We start from the raw sequence: 18,371 nt of genomic DNA, 5'->3' as shown, positions 1-18,371 counted from the left end.
ATGTTCCAAACGTTAATTGAAATATGCATACATTATGTAACAAATTTTCTGTTTCATTGATATTTCATACAGTGCAAACATTGTTGGATTTAAATCTGTAATAGCCTGTTTCTGCCTTGTTACTTGAATGGAATAACTTTTTCAACTCTCTACTAAAGACTCCTGCATCCTTCAAAAAGTGCTACCACAGTGACTGAATATTGTACTTGCTCAAGAAAGAACAGTACGTTACAAATATAAATTATAAAACGTTTACATACCTCAAATGAATCAAGCTAGATAATAACATTTTTATATACACTATATGCTCTCATATGTTAATAACATGTTATTGAATTTTCTACTTTTCTCACACATTCTACACGAACATGCTTTTCTTACTTTACATATCCAAAACACAAATGTTCAGCTTAAATAAAAATTAACATCAGGTAAAAGAAATTCACAAAACAAAACAACAGAAACATATGCTACTTTACAAAATAAATTAAATTTTATCATGTATTAAAACAAAATTGTAAACAAATATCTTTATACACAGTCATACTAGTGCTAATAAACACTTCTATATAACTGAAAAATATTACCTGCAATACTTGAACGTTCTCATACACAAATGTTTTTAATAGCTATATTAATAAAACTGCTTAATATATGTTATAATTACTCAAGTTAACCTATCAAAAACACAAGGATAGCTTCTCCTCTACTTAAGAGCTGGGCATTTTTACAGTAGAAACAAATTGCCTGCCCTTCAATCAGAATTTAGAACATTTATAATGTTGCTATAGCAACCAGTTTAATCCTTTAGAATCTAGTACTATAACTAATTAACTACATCTTCTACATCTCTCCCAACCAACCAAAGTTACTTAAAACAAGTATAGATATGTTTAATACAAACTTGGATTTTTAAGCAATAGATGAATAGTGATCAAAAACATAAATCTATTGGAAGGTGTTAAAAAGAGAGCTAAGAGAACAGACACCTGAAATGAAAAACTTGTCATACAAAAACAGGTTTTCTTTTGAATGAAAAGAAGGAATTAAAGAGGATCTCATATTAAGAGATTTGATAACACTGATAATCATCTTTTTTCATATTTAAAAATGAGAAGGGTAAGAAGGAATAGAGAACACAAATACAACTCTTGCAGAGCATATTTGATAATTTTCAATATTTGATTCCTTGTATAATGTTACAGTTCTTATACCAATTAGATTGCAAGCATAAAATGTACCCCTCAACCTCATAAAATTAATAATAATATAAAAAAATACTTTGTTTTCAAGTCCCATTACTTGCATATTATAATTTCCCTTCCTTTCACTTATCAGTTTTTAGAATTAATTTTAAAATCCTACCATTGGATATGACCACAGCGTAATTATTTATTAACTTATGGAACCATCAACAAATTACATATAGGTAACCTTTACCTGGTTCATTGCTAAAACTATAGGTGTGACTGACTACTCTTTATTGTTTTGTTTTTGACAAGATATTAAAGTTACACTATAACAGTCTATTTTTTCAAACATCTATAGAAGGACTTAACTGTTAGATAAAAAGTAGTCCTTTTTCAAGAACACCAATATTCAATTCTGATTATCAATAACAAGATAAATTAAATTCCATAAACATAGAAGCTAAAAATAAAAATCCAACAATATCATACACACATCACACCATACTTTACATGACTGTTTCAAACTAAGCCTAACCACATGCACACACAAATGTCCACATATAGTTGCAAACAAGATCCTAGTGACTGCTTTCTTAATCAGCTGCTGTTACCATGTGGGACATTTTAACATGAATCCAAAAGGCATAAGTACTGTTTGGTGCAACTTTTTTCCACTGTTGTTTCAAAAGCTGGACTAGCTGATGAGATGATGGCCAGAAGGCTGTGATATAATTTTCCTCACTTTTTTTCAGATTGTCACAAAGATCTTGTATAGGATTTATATCTGGGCTTAAAATAAACCATTCAAATGAGCTTTTTTTTTTTTTTACTTTAAAACTACTCATGAATCATTTATAATTTGTGGCAAGTAGCAGTAACCTTGTGGAAAAGTACACTTGAGAAGATTAGTAGAATTCTCTATCATGGCTTTTCCAAACATATTAATTTAAGATCTATATGAGATCCACATACAATTACATTTGCAGACACTTCACAGTAATAACATTACCCTAACTACAAAATACAGCCCACACCTTAACACAGTCCTTCACAATTAGCACAGGATAATCATGACTGACAATGTCCTTCTCAGTTGTTTCAAAAATTTTAGAACTATCATCAATATTTCAGTTCTTAGGGGCTTTACATCAAGTGAAACTCTAATGAACATTCTCATATGTAGTATACAGTTCCAATTCCTCATCTCTTCAAAGAAAGCATGTTGAAAAGACCTCATGAATGGTGTTCTTCACATGTAGCAACATTAAAAGGTGTAAATTCACAAACAATTCTTTGAAATAGTAATTCTTTGCTTTTTTTTTTGACAATCTTTGCAAGAAAGTGCTTGTTTACAATCCAAAAGGACTTTTGGTTTACCTAATCAAATTTATATATTAACTTCAATGATACAATGCACAGTAATTTGATAAAATGACCAAGCACTTTGTTTTATTTGTACATCAATCATCTACACTTACAGAAACCTATAATATTTTGCCTTTAAAATGCAAATAATTTGTAACATCTTGTTAATTTAAACACTCTTTGGAATTATAATCTACCATTGTATATTATAATTACTGAGTTATCTTTTAGAGCTTACTAGACGAGCCATATACCACAAGTTTGAGAGGTGTCCCAGTACATTTGACAAGGCAGTGTTTTATTGTTCATCTGAGAATATGGTATTTCTTGGTCTATGTTTATACTATCAACAGATTTAACTTTTTTACTATATGATTTTTAACTTCTTGAGGTGTTTTTTTTTCTTGTTAATCATTAGATAGTCATAGCTCCATATAAATAACCACAACAGTCAGAAAGTTTAACAAAGCATAAAAATCTGGAGATAATTATTATACATTAAAATACTTTCCCCACATTGTTTGTGTGTCTTATTTCATTATGAGAAATAAGTAAATTAATAGTTTTTAAGAATATAACAGTTCACACAACAATAATGCAAATTCAACACAGTGTTCTTAGTTATTTAAGGATGTATTAGTGTTGTAATATATTCTATCACTGTGCAATTTGTTTTTTTTATTTGGCAGCAATAATGGAAAGTGCAGCCCACATAATAACATTTGCTACAGGCTAAGTTCACTTGTAGTAATTCCACAAATACTTCAACAGAAGCTTCAAAACTAATGCATGCCTGAACTCACTAATTAACTAACTAGATTACTTGCAGAATTTCTTTGCTAATCAACCGATAAAAAATATGCTAATTAACTTACTATTTAACTTGTTAAGTGAATCACAAAACTGATACCCCATTGACTGGCACTGCACTGATTCACTTATTTATTGCTCATTAACTCAATAATTCACCAAGTCTGGTATTTACATTGTACTCTTATTTCTACATACTAAATAAAATGCTTAGATTCCAAATAAACCCTAACTTTCATGAAAGTTCCAGACATTTACAAGTTGCTCTCTCTATCAAATAAACATTAAGTTAAATTACTAAAAATATAGATACAAAAAGTTATGCTCAATAACACAGCCTTAATAACACTCAAAAATCAGTCTTTCTCATTCACAAAATAATACTAAGTATGAACTTTGAAAAGTACTGCTAGTGCTTTTATTTCTAAAGAATCCCATAGTGAAATTATTGCACAAAACAATTCCATGTATTTAAACTACATTTTGTTTCCTAACAACAAATTATAGATAAATGTAAATAATTATTCTAGCAGTGTGGACATTATTTCATACTCCAGTGATGCTATACCATACATGCTATCACTTCTTAAAAAATATAAACACATATTTATTAAAACTGTGTGTGTGAATGTGTTTCTTCTTCCAAAATTTTATTTTTGTTTAACTTGCAAAGAAATATAAGATTTACAGTTTTGTTTGTTCATTTGTAGTTAAGCACAGTGCAACACAATGATCTATCTGTACTCTTTCCATCATAGACATCCACAGACGGACTTAAAGTAATTCTACTGAATTACACTTTACAAGATACGTAACAAAAAATAAAACAAACAAAAGCAGCACTTTCACTGCTTTTCCTGTAATCTCCAGTGCGACTCAATATAAAGAGTAAACAATTTGGTTGATCGCCCCAAAAGAAGAAAAACCTCTAACTCAGCAGTTTTATTGATCTTACCTTACTGCAGTATTGACAAAATATTTAATTAAAGCACAGCACACGTCTCCAAATATGATATTAAAACTACAGTTAGGCTTACGTATGACACACGTAGAAATATCCGATAAATATTAAACTTTTGGAGAAACTGTTCAGAGTAAGAAATTCGAAAAAAACAAAACAAAAAAAACATAAAAATAATATTAGAAATGGCGCATGGCTGTATGATGCCAAGTGACCGTATCTTTTTTGATAGCATTTTACAAAAACTTGCATTGCTTCTAAGTGCCTAGGTGTTGATTTGAAACTGCGATACACTGTTTGTATCTGCTGCCTACACACCATCTATACATGTACAAACCTCACATTTCATAGAATTTCAGGTTAAGGTTTTTATTGATTATTAAAACACATGTAACAAACTCCTACCGTCACGAAATCAGCGTCGTATCAATTACCAAACTGTATATACCCAATCTCAAAAGAATTAAACCGTGAGCGCTTTCATGTTCTCTAAAGAAAAATAAGAGAATAAACAGGATAAAAGAGATAAAACAAAAAATCATAATAGTGTGTACTGTGTCTTTCTAATCATGTTTTTTCTAACTTTCTGTAACGAACAAATAAAAAGAGGGTGATTTTTTGTATGTTTGTTATGATACACTTTTTTATGGATCGCATCCCGTCTGAATTTTTGTTGAGATGACGACGTTTCGAAGCAAATAGCGTGAACGTCATCTAAATGGAACTAGATAAATGGTCCACAACAGATATTTCAAGTTCAACACTTTATTAATTCTCCAATATATATATATATATATATACACGGGTGTGTGTGTGTGTGTGCGTACACTATTAATTATATACTTAATATTTTCAGTGCCACAGTGGTCGTAAAGAGGGTTGAGTAACAAAGCTTACAGCTAGCTCTCTCTTACATTTGTGGATGGGAGACACGGCAACCAACATGATCCCGTTTTGTATCACCATGCTGGAATGTAAGGATCAAATTACTCCACATTTCTGGTCAGTGCTCAACTTGAGAAGTCGAGTTTGCCTGGTTTATATCAAGCTTTAATTATATTTATTTCAAGTCGGTGGTTAATCACATGGAATTTCCGTGGATAACATATCGCTGAAAAAGTAAGCTGGAGATGTTAACATTAGTTAAATGGTACAAATTATTTCCTATCAACACAAATATTCGCACAGAAAAAAAAAAAAAGATTCTGATCCTCTAACATTTTTATAAGTGTTTAATAACGTGAAAAATGTGATATTCAAAGCCTTTTTTCACAATGCCAAATAAACGTTAGAAAGACTTCATGCACACTATTACGTATTTGTAATATAATTATTAGGTTACTTTCCCCACACATCATTGGCAAACTGTCTAAGACAATAAAAAACTTTGAACCCCCGGATGCAACCACAATGATTTCAAAATAGCCTCAGTCTTGGAATTTGATTTCGTGTGTCTCCAACCATCGATCTTGTAGTTATATATATTTAAATATATATAAATCAGTGATTATCAAACGTTTCGAGCTCACGTACCACTTTTTGTTCACTTTATTTAAATTACAAAACCAGGCCTAATTTAAATATAAATGTAAACTTCGTAATAACAAATTCATACTTTTAACATTTAAGCATTTATGCGAAGGATGTGATGTTTGCCTGGAACTACTGAAGAATATGTGGCACCGCTTTTGCCAATTTTATAAGAAATTACTGGCAATTCTGTGCAGATAGAGGGTGGGTTTATAAGTGAAGATAGTAGTATGTACATGTAGGTGGGAAGATCAGATGGGCCTTGTTGTAAATTTTGTGGTTGTTGTTTTTTTGTACGTTAACCGTGTTGTGTACCCTGACATTAGTTCGACGTACCACCAGTAACAAGCGAATCACAATTTGAGAATCCCTGATATAGATGTTGCTAAGGGCATCAATTTATATCAAAATCACTTTGCACAAACTAAAAATAGCGTGGCAAAAAAGAACAAAACAATACATATATTGTTACTTACAGTACTAAGAAAAACACATTATAAAATCCCAGTAAATAACAATTTCTGACATTCCTAGAAAATGATTTCATCATAAAATAGCACTACTGGTTTAAACTTGCAAGAGGTGTTTTAATACACATATTTGTTCTGTAATGCCTTAACCCTCAAACTGTTATAGCTCCCGAATCCACAACACCACACTTCATCAACGACTTGCTTAAACTTCTAAAGGGTCGAACCATTATAGCACAGAAAGTAACAGTTTCTAAAACTGTTATCAACCATGCGAATATTAATTAAATAGCTGTGGTTAAAAGTTGGTAATTCAACAAAATCGGAGGAAATATGATGTTTGGTCACGCTGTAAAGTACGATTTAGGTTGATTTTTTTTATTTATTTATTTTGATCTGTTTAATGTTAACCACGCCTATTTATATATGTACAGATATTTCTCAACTGATGTTTATAACCACATTTTAATTCATTAATTATTTTCATAATATTTTAAAATCTCAAACAGAAAAAGGAGCCGGGTGTAATTAGATTTTTTTTTCAATTTTTTCGTATTATATCGTTTCATTTTGCATTATTCATTCAACCATCTTTTATAAAGTACACTGACAGTTAATGGAAACATTATTTCATGCTTGAGAAATGCCATTACAAACCATTAAAACATAAATGCTGATGTAATTCTTGGTTATTTCGGTTTATATAGTCGAAAGAGCAAACTTCAGATTCAATAGGAACCTAAATATATATATATATATTTTATATATATATTTTATACAGCTATACAATGGGCTATGTGTTCTGCCAACCGCGAAAATTGAAACCCGATTTTCGGGTTTTATAAGTCTTCAGACTTATCACTGAGCCACGAGGTGTAGTGTCAATTGACAGAGTTTACAAAAAGTGTATCTGCGTGTTTTTATTACAGCAAAGCCACATCGGGCTATCTGATGTGTCCACCACGGGGAGTCGAAACTCTGATTTTAGAGTTGCAAATCCACAGACTTACAAAAAAAATAAAGAAAATATTAGCACCTGTTATAAAGGTCTATGGTGTGAATTTTATATTCGGATCTTAATAAACAATTGTACTACAGGTTCATAATTAAATGCACAGCTATTTGGTTTACAAAGCTGCAAATAGGTTTGGGTAAAAAAATATCAAAATCACCAGTTTTATTCTATGAAAACCTCACTTTGGAAAATATTCAATAACGGTTATTTACATCACCTCTGAACTATCCTTGGACCGGTCACGTTGTCTTCGCGTTTCACCAGAAGCCATTTCCGCGTTCACATGGTAAAGGGCAAAACCCCGACCATCAGAGACATCATCATCATCACGTGCGTTTTCCATAGCAATCGCACATAAAGGCTCAAAGCCCTCATAAAAATGCTATAATATAGTGAGGTTGGCTCGAAGCACGAGAGCTACATATTAATAACGAACGTGCATTTTTAACGTTAACGAGAATCGGTTATCATAACTTACTATTTCTTAAAGTTGAAATTTAAAATTAGTTTGTTTATTACTTAACAGTCACATCAGAAATAAACTAAAAAATCGAATCGCGTCCGACTACAAATTACTTTCACTGACAGTGAATACATGCCGTCACTCTTCGACATCAGTGTCCATCACAAACCGAGTACGTAACGTTAGTCCATCAAGCTGAATCACGTGTCTACTGACTATAACAAAATGTTTGTTAGTATATACGAACCATGAAGTCTTGTTGCGAATTAATTCGTCTGGTGGCCTCGCTGCCGCATCACTATCGTATGCTTCTCACTTCCTCTACATTACTAGCTCTTATGCATCACTAGCGCCCTCTAAATCCTGACCTTCCACTTATAATCACACTAAACTCAACTAACAATGGAAGCGATGTACAAGATACAATAACCAAAAAGACACTGTGTGTGTAAACTATAACAGTCATTATACATATTTAAATGATGGCCTTACAAAACCTAGAAATATCGATTTCTTTTTCTTGCACTTTCACTAACTTGTACACTTGACGTAAAACTTAGCGCCGATAAAAACACAAAATATATCTCCTAAAACCATTTTGTTAAAACCCCAAAATAAGCAAACGTGACTTACAATCATGTTTTTCTAACCCTCGAACTAGTAGTTATTTCCTTCCTGTTATTAACAGTTTTAAATACACATGTGGCAATGAATTTTCTTTCAATGCTTCACCTGATAAACAACGCAGTATTTTCATTTGTTTTAAACTAAGTACCAATTACTGTAATAAGTATATGCAGAAACACCCAACCTGAAGTTATATGAAAATGCCCCCAAAAATATAAATATACAGTACATAAGAAAATAGATTAAATATATTTCTACTAAGTTTATATGTTCGACATCGAGTGTTTTAATCTAAAAACCGTATGGTGCGTTAAACGATACATCGCCTTATCTGTCTCTAACCGTTACATTGTAATTTAGTTTTGTTTTTAAAAACTAACAGCACATTGAAAACTCGTTAACCTTAAATCTACTTTTATAAATAATATTCCTGACACAAATTAAACAAAAACAAACAATAGCTATATATACACTGCAAACCTTTAGCGATTGCTTCAATGCTCCAAATTATTATTTACAATTAGTTATGAAATTATACAATTAATAGCTGGAATACATAAAAAAAACCTGCAAGACACAAAATGCAAAACCGTAAGTTGACAAGTTTATCCGCAAGGATCTAACAAGCCTCCACGCGCAATTTGGTGAAGATCCATCCAAAGATGAGGTAATAATAAAAAAAATGCAAAAACGCCAATAAAAAACCCGCAAAATGCAAAACTGAAAATTTGTATGCATCTCCCTATGGACCAAAGGAACTTCCATACAAAGTTTGGTAAAGATCCATCCACACTCTGCAAAGTAGTTAGAGGGACATACAACAGACACTACTATAGATTTAAAAAAAAATGATTAATCGTTTCTTTTATTATCGAAATTATTAATTTCATCTAATGATATCGTTTAATACGTTGAGTCTGATTTACTAAATTAATAACAAATGATAAATATATATCAGTGACTTCGATCTACGTGGGGGGAGACGTTTTCATCAAAGCCAATCAAGACATAATAATCCCACACTCGGCATTTAAAATCAAATAATTAGAATAGTTCGTTACGCAGCTCTCAAGCGGTGCATCAATTAGAGGAGTCTACAGAACAAACTTAGTTAATCTTTCTTGTTTATATTGCCTTAAAAGTGCACGCACGCAGTATAACGTGTAATAAAACACAAAACGCTAAATCAATAAATATTTACTGCTACGTGTAGGTAGAGTACATTAAATTAGTCATATCTGTTACTGGATTATTTTTTAATTTGATTCATGTACGCAGTTTGCTTTGATCAGACACTATTGAGCATTTGTTTTCTTTAAAATGTACTTAATAAACATAACATTCATTAATGTATTTATTTATTTCGACCTTAGTCCAAACAAATAACATGTTGAACGTTAACTACTGTCCCCCCCCCAGTAACACAGCAGTATGTCTGCGGATTTAAACCGCTAGAAATCGGATTTCGATACTCGTGGTAGGCAAAGCACAGGCAGCCAAATTTGTAGCTTTGGAATTCCAAACAAATAAAGTTAAATACTGTAAACCAATATCCATTTGACACCCGAGTGACTTGCTCAGTCAGCAAACAATATGGGACGAACATTTTTGGTGACGGGGATTCGAATTCGAGATCTTCAGATTGCTAGTCGAACACCTTAGCCATCACGACATACAAGACCCATACATTAACTGAGCAAGAAAAAACACTAATGACGTTTTATATGTGTATTAATTAAGCTACCACATACAGTAATGTGTAAGTGTTCAAGATCTGCTGTACTTCTTTAACACCAGGATTAATCAAGGTCTCGGGATCTTAAATCTTAAAATAAATGACAGAAATATTAAATCTAGATAAATATAAAATTTTCAAACATTACCTGTCGAATGATAGTTCGCATTTATGTTTATAAACTTTTGCGCAAATCAAAAGGTTCAAAAATCACAGCCAACCCTAATTTTAGATTTACAGGCTGGGTTTGTTTGTTTGTTTTGAATTTCGTGCAAAGCTGCACGAGAACTATATGCGCTAGCCGTCCCTAATTTAGCACTGTAAGACTAGAGGGAATGCAGCTAGTAATCACCACCCACCGCCAACTCTTGAGCTACTGTCTTACCAACGAATAGTGGGATTGACGGTAACATTATAACGCCCCCACGGCTGAAAGAGCGAGCATGTTTGGTGCGACGGGGGTTCGAACCCGCGACCCTCGGATTACGAGTCGCGTGCCTTAACCATTTAAAAATGCCCGGGCCTGTAGGCTGGGAGGAAAGAAGTTAGTCAACGCCATCAAGTCTTGACATATGCCCGCCAGTCTTACCTATGGCGATCTTCAAATAGTATGTTTGTTTGTTTTTTGAATTTTGCACAAAGCTACTCGACGGCTATCTGTGCTAGCCGTCCCTAATTTAGCAGTGTAAGCCTAGAGGGAAAACAGCTAGTCATCACCACCCACCGCCAACTCTTGGGCTACTCTTTTACCAACGAATAGTGGGATTGACCGTAACATTATAACGCCCCCACGGCTGAAAGGGCAAGCATGTTTAGCGCGACGGGGATGCAAACCCGCGACCCTCAGATTACGAGTCGCACGCCTTAACACGCTTGGCCATGCCGGGCCATAACAGAGGAACACTGGCAGGTGGGCAGATGGATATATTCCAGTTGCTCCTGCGTCTAGCCTAGTTGCAAACGTATTGGACATTTCATTTTATTAGAGTAAAACAGTTAAGCTGAAAGAGAATTATTGGCCCAGGAATAACCAAGTACTTCTACAACAAAACTCTGGTTTTTTTATGCCCGGGAGGTTAATTTGGAACATTTTTTCCCTCCTTCTAGGGTTTGCTTTTGACTGATCCCTTGAAGAAGTGTACATGCACATCCGATCCGATGGCAAGCTTTACAACCTCTCGTGTCCTGTGGCAAAGACATTAAGTTCTCATACTGAAGGTACTCTTTACTCATGACGCAGCTGTTACATAAATCTCATCAGTCGCATCTCTCGAGCATGTACAGAGGTTGCTCTTACAATCAGCATTAAGAAGATAATAAGGTCTTTGTAAAGGACGTAGGCCCATCATCACACATCAGAATTGGAGAAGAGCTAAAAGTAGTCAATTCGTTCAAATACTTGGGATCCACTACTAGTAAAAACTTATCATTAGATGCTGAGCTCAACATTAGAATTAGAAAAGCAGCAAATACCACAACAAAGCTTGACAAAACTTGTTTGAGAAAACAAAAATTGATAACTAGAACGAATATTATGGTATATCAAGCTTGAGTGGTCAGTATTATACTGTATGGAAGAGAAGCATGGACAACGTACACCTCTCAAGATTGAAACCTGAACAATTGCGATATGAGATGCCTCTGTCATATCTTCATCATGTGGCAGGATAAAGTAACAAACACAGGTTATCCCCAGCACGTATCTCCTTCTCAGTCATCACAGACTCAGGTGACTTTATCACGTACAAAGGATGAACAATGGACGTATTCCCAAATATCTTTTATAAGGTGAGATTACTACAAGATAATGACCAATAGAACATTCCATAAAAGCCTGCAACAAAGACACAAAGTCTAATGTCATCGATTCAGACACGTGGAAAAACAATACTTAAAATAGGAGTAACTGGAAGCAAGCAGATAAGCTGGGCCTCAGAAGAAAGAGAAGAGGATGTAGGAAGAAGCAGAAGAGAAAGCATCGAAAACATTTAAAAACTGAGCGATTAACTTTAAAACACACAAGCTGTACATGTAAAAGATGTCAACGAACATGTTCTTCTCGAACTGGATCATTCAGTCACAACTAGAAGTGAACACGTATGAAACTCTTTTTACAGAAGCAAATAGCTATTGTCTTATAAGACTGAAAGGTGCCTACTACCACTAAAGCAAAATATTTAATTACAGCGAAACAACATACCAATACATCCATCACTTAGTTAGTTAGGTGTCTATGCATGGTAATAGCAAATGTGCCCGGCAATTATGAGCTTTGAAAGTACTACTATAAATGAAGGGCGTCAGCTGACCTCGTCAACTATCTTGGCGGCCCAGCATGACCAGGTGATAAAAACGCTCGACTCGTAATCTGAGGGTCGCGGGTTCCAATCCCCATCGCACCAAACGTGCTCGCCCTTTCAACCATGAGGGCGTTATAAGTAACGGCCAATTCCACTATTCGTTGGTAAAAGAGTATACCAAAAGTTGGCGATGGGTGATGATGACTAGCTGCCTTTCCTCTAGCTCTCTTACACTGCTAAATTATGGACGGCTAGCACAGATAGCCCTCGTGTAGCTTTGCGAGAAATTCAAAAACAAACAAATAAACTATTTTGAAACGTAGCACACGAACATTCGTCCGGAATTTTTTTAAACTCCAAATAGCTTTAAACTTTACTTTCTTTTCCAGCCGGCTTCATGTATTTTGCTACCAACCTCTTTGTCTACTTATCCATTTGAACTAGATCTTTGAGGCGGGTAAGAGGGCTTATACGAGTTGTTCTTCCAGATATCAATGAAAATGGTTCAACCATGCTGTATGAATGTATACACGATGAATAGCAAATTCGTGCTTTGAGTACGAAATTTTCCTTGGTTGTGATGTTTTATATCTGAATGCACAATGTTTATAAAATGTAAAGGTAGTAATTAAAACAGTTAAATGCCAATACTACTCAGTTAAAATATTAAGTACGTAGAGTTCTGAAAGAATCCAATAGCTGTGTAGGACAAAATGATGGCTGCGAAGTTAAATATAGAGTCGGTAAAAGCTACAACATGTGAAACCACCAAACACATCTAGTACAAAAGAAACTTTAATCCGAATGGTATGCTTAAAAAAATATAAAAAATTAAACTGATCGACCTATAAAGTAAGAAACACCTAATCCTGGGTATGCGGGACAACTATTGAAATTGAAATTAGAGTGAAAAAACTCTAAAAGTCAATAAACAAATTGAGAAATTCACACATAATACATAAACACTGCTTTCTGAGATAAGGCTCTGAGGGTCGACAGATACCCTTTACTTTTGCAATACATATTACCATCTACACCTTCCCCTACCTTACGGATATGGTAACGTTGTGGTTATTTCCCTTCTCGTAATTTAATTTTTTGCATTGTTTAAAGAAATTTAAAAAGCTTCCAATATACACACGAATTCTCTTTTAATTACATAGATATATCTTTACTAGAGATGAATTAAAGTCTTAAGTATATATACAGCTTTTGTTTCTTTGTTTGCATTTAAGCACTACACAATGGACTCTCTGTGCTCTGCCCACCAAAGGTATCGAAATCCTATTTCTAGCGATTTCCGCAGACACAGTACTGTCCCACTGAGGAGGAGGGGGGCTATATATAGGTATATAATAACATTTTGCTTGGACACAATGTATAACGCAAATAGCCTAGTTGCTTTGCGCCATAACCCACCACCAAAGCACAATGTATATACAAAGAGCAGGAAAATGTTATATTTATTTTCTCCATTGTTTTGTGACGTACGTCACAAAGTTTTGTCCACATGTTTACATCAAAGAAATATATATCTTGTTTGAAAACATTTCTTGGTTACACACAAGAGATAGGCTCGTGGATACGTTAGAATGCAGGTATAAAAATTGCGTTTATTCCGCATTAGTCTTAAAATGTTATTTCATAGCGTTGGAATTTCTTAAACAATTTCACAATCGTTAACTTTGAGTCTATAAAAGTTTGCTAATAATCAATCTCAATCCGGATTCAATTAAGTAATTTATGAATCAATTTTACGTTATTTTCAATGTTATCATTGTTGGTTTTGGTGGAGCAAAGCTACAATAGAATATCTCCTGTGTCCACCGTGGAAAACTGAATCCCGAATTTTAGCGTTGTAAGTCCGTACCATTCAACCAAGAGATTTCTAATAACTGTGCTAACGTTTGTTTGTATTTAAACACAAAGTTATACAATGGGCTATCTGTGCTGTGCACATCACGAGTATTAAAATCCCGTTTCTAACGATTTTTAATTGGAATTATATGGTCATGAATGGTCACGATAGGAAAAATACTAGATGTATATGCACAGAATAAGTCATTGAATAAAGACGACTGATAAACTTTTCAACTTTCACACAGTCAACTAAAAGTTCAAGTTTATAAGCATAACAGAGATTAAAACACTTAATTTTCTTAATAATTGTATTTGTATGGATAAAGTAACATAGATAAAAAACTCGTAACAGGCATCGAGATGAATTATATATTAAACAGTGGCACAAATTGTGATGGAGCTATTAGGTTCCTTTCAGTTAAATAAATACTTACTATAATTCTCTTCTGACAGTTTCAACATAAGGATGCCAATCAGAAAAGAACAAGCCGCAGAAAAAAATGAATAAATGTGACATTCTTTCACTAACTACAAAACATCATTTGAAGCTAATGTTTTCCTTAAACATGTTAGTTTTTTTTTCAAGTTACTGACAATAAGTGCAAAATTTGACAACAACTGAACGAAATATGTATATAATTCAAACAAATGATAAAAGACAACTTATTCCTACAAACAAAATACTGGCGAAGAATAAACTTTATTATACATTAGTTGTTCTACATGATTAGCAAAACAGCAATATTCAGATTTAAGAAAGAACATTTTACCTTTTACGCTCTCAGTATTAAAAGCCCTTGCTCATAGCACGTATAAACGAACGGAAGTAAATGAATAGCAAAATTACAACGCTTGTTTGTTTGTTTTTTATTTTCGCGCAAAGCTGCACGAGGGCTATCTGCGTTAGCCGTCCCTAATTTAGCAGTGTAAGACTAGAGGGAATGCAGCTAGTAATCACCACATACCGCCAACTCTTGGGCTACTGTTTTACCAACGAATAGTGGGACTGACCGTCACATTATAACGCTCCCACGGCTGAAAGGGCGAGCATGTTTAGTGCGACCGGGATTCGAACCCGCGACCTTCATATTACGAGTCGAACGCCTTAACCCACCTGGCCATGCCAGGCCTAACAACGCATGCATATGACGAGAATGCACGATTGTCGACTATATCTCATGAATCAATATACTTCAGATTCTTAAATATACTACTTCAATATTTTTTTTCCTAGTTGCACATATGTTACATATATAAATATACAGTTGCAACATGTTCCTTCGTTGGGAGAGTTCTTTCGGATTAGCTGGTAAACATAACAGCATTTTAATACATTCCAAGACTAATAAGTAAGAACATCTAACTCACAAATAAACTTACGGAAATTTCTTGCTAATCGTCCGAGTAATTGAACAGACACGATTAATCTCACTTTTAACACTGGACTGTGTTCAACTTTTCTTAGACTGAATTCATAAATTCACTGAATAATCATTAACTTCACGATCTGATAACAAGTATTCATAAACAATAGAACCCTAACTTAACTTTGATTATTACGTCATTGTGATTATCAGCTCCCTCTAGCAAACAACTAAATTATAACTTTGAAAATAGAGATTACAATAATATGTATGGCACATGATGAAAGTATTTAATAATTATATATTAATGGATGAAAACAGACGAATGCAGCAGTGTTACAATTCTGTCTTTAAATACAAAATGTACACGAAGTATTAATATAACCTATTTTCAAATAGACAAAAAATCAAGTATGTTATTACTCATCATTTTATTCGTAATAACAGGATTCTTAACAATTGTGTGTATTAAATTCATTTTGAAATATATAATGTACATGCCCAGCAATAACGCAAAAATTTGCAGCATATCACAAAATAAACCATAAATATGTAGAATGTTAATTATGCTGTCATTTACATTTAATTTTTGTTTTGAATTTCGCGCAAAATTACACGAGGACTATCTGCACTAACCGTCTCTAATTTCGCAGTGTAAGACTTAAGGGGAAGGCAACTAGTCATCACCATCTACCACCAAATCTTGGGCTACTCTTACCAACGAATAGTGGGATTAAACGTTACATTATAATGTTCTCACGGCTGAAAAGGCTAGCATGTTTGGTGGGAGGGGGATTCGAGTCCGCGACCCTCAGATTGCGAGTAGAGCACCTTAACCATTTGGTCATGCCAGGCTTTTACACTTCATACGTTTTCATGCCTGCAGTACATATTGTTTAACTGATAACAAGTACCTGGCATGTAATCATAAAAACAGATAAACAATAATTATTCATAAATTATTAAAGAAATTTACAAAAGATATTTACAAATTTCTATTCTGGGGAGACCAAATCATATAAACGTTATATTTAAACCAACTCTACTTAACTTGTACAAGGACGTTCTGGATTACACACAACACCTTTTACGAAATTAAATGATTGTTTAAACTTATAGGTATAATATTCACAGATATCGAATGATATTCGTGTTTTGTTTTTGTTTCAGAACATAGGCACACTAGGCTATCTGCTGTTTCCACTGAGGAAAATCAAACAACAAAATTTAGAGTTTGAAGTCCGTAAACGTACCGCTGTCCTACTTTGGGAGAGTAGACTTGGTACAAAGACTGTCTGTCAGATAAAATACACTAGCTATAATTCATACTGTTTTAAGATCACCTTGTAAAATCCAAATAGATCATTTTCAACTCCAAACTCTTGAAATAATAGTTTACGAGGAATAATTATTACGTTTGCTAAATAATCGGACACCATCTTACCTTATGGGGACACAACCAATTTCAATTGTGTTTTATCATTACATTCCACAAAGTATAAACATCCACAATTAAAGGTTAAGGTAGCTTCCTAAAGTAGGTCTCCTTTAGAGTTCTGTAACGCTATAAGATTTAAATCTTCATGCATGGTATTTTGTTACATCGTAACTAGAGAAAAACCAGATGTTCTTGATGACAATTTCACGGCTAACGAATAAGACAACATTAAACTGTCGTATATGGATTTCTGCACCTTTGCAGTAGTTACATACTAATAGCTACGTCAGTTGTTCTGATCACGTGTGCTACTGTAGCGAAAGAGTCACAAAATTTAAACAAAAGAAAGAGAGACGTAACAATTACACGTGACTGATTACAAGTATATATTTCCGTTCAATCATGCATTCGAGAAGGCGTTTATCATACTGCCAATGTAGAATAAACAATTAAGACGTTGTAGGTTCAATGTCTGTAAGTTTATTACTATACCTTTACAGAAATGGGTTTGAGACAAAGACATGAAAAATTGTGACACTTACGAACCATTACTGACGATTTTTTCTTTTGTAATGAACTAGCACTGGTTTTCGAGTAATATTAACCACATAACATAATACTGTAATACATGGTTAACTAAAACAAATATACACGCTCTATACGATTATGCGAATTAAGCCTATACGTCTATGATTGTGGCTCAACTTTCGAAGAAAACAGAACAAAAGCAAAACTAATTCACGTGTTGTAAAGTAGATTATTGATGACATAATGAACAATATAAATACGTCCATCTGATTTAAGGATAAATTTTTAAATTTTAACGTTGTCTACTGTTTCGCTTTACAGTTTTATTGGAGCACCCTGTACATATTACCATGTCATAAAATGAAATGGTAACTTTTAATAAGCTGTAAAATGAAACGATAACTTCAGTTTATTTACCCCTGAAACCTCGTAGTCATTTGCGTGCTTTATTTAGCAAAAAAATAAAAAAATAAAAATAAAAGTGAACGTTATTCATAGAATAAATGTCAATACTCGTATTACACTTTGTCTTAAGTGAGTACACGGTTGACTGTAGCCAGATGTATATGGTGCGAGACATAGTATATTATTTAAATTAAATATGTCTTTATAAAAATTACCGCAAGGAATTTACGTTATTGATAATTTCTTATTTACATGAAGAGAACAAAATACTTAAACACGGCCATTTCAAGCTCTCAGAGGAGATAATCGT

General features: G+C 33.5%; 1 protein-coding gene across 4 annotated transcripts in view; it reads right to left on the bottom strand.

Annotated features, from left to right (window-relative positions):
• LOC143225660 (colorectal mutant cancer protein-like) overlaps window positions 1-18,371 on the bottom strand; it is a 94,705-nt gene that overhangs the window by 44,155 nt on the left and 32,179 nt on the right. Inside the window, exon 1 of one of the 4 annotated variants that reach the window (XM_076455467.1) lies at window positions 7,559-8,110. The exons of the other annotated variants lie outside the window; for them this stretch is intronic. Within the exon in view, the coding sequence (XP_076311582.1) occupies window positions 7,559-7,684 (126 nt within the window). The 5' untranslated portion in view covers window positions 7,685-8,110. Of the gene's footprint in view, window positions 1-7,558; window positions 8,111-18,371 lie in introns of those variants that run through there. 4 annotated transcript variants of the gene reach the window in all.

Source organism: Tachypleus tridentatus, chromosome 9 (assembly GCF_004210375.1).
Source record: "Tachypleus tridentatus isolate NWPU-2018 chromosome 9, ASM421037v1, whole genome shotgun sequence".
NCBI lineage: Eukaryota > Metazoa > Arthropoda > Merostomata > Xiphosura > Limulidae > Tachypleus > Tachypleus tridentatus.
Note: the sequence above shows the minus strand (reverse complement) of the source record. Positions and strands in the feature narration are given on the sequence as shown.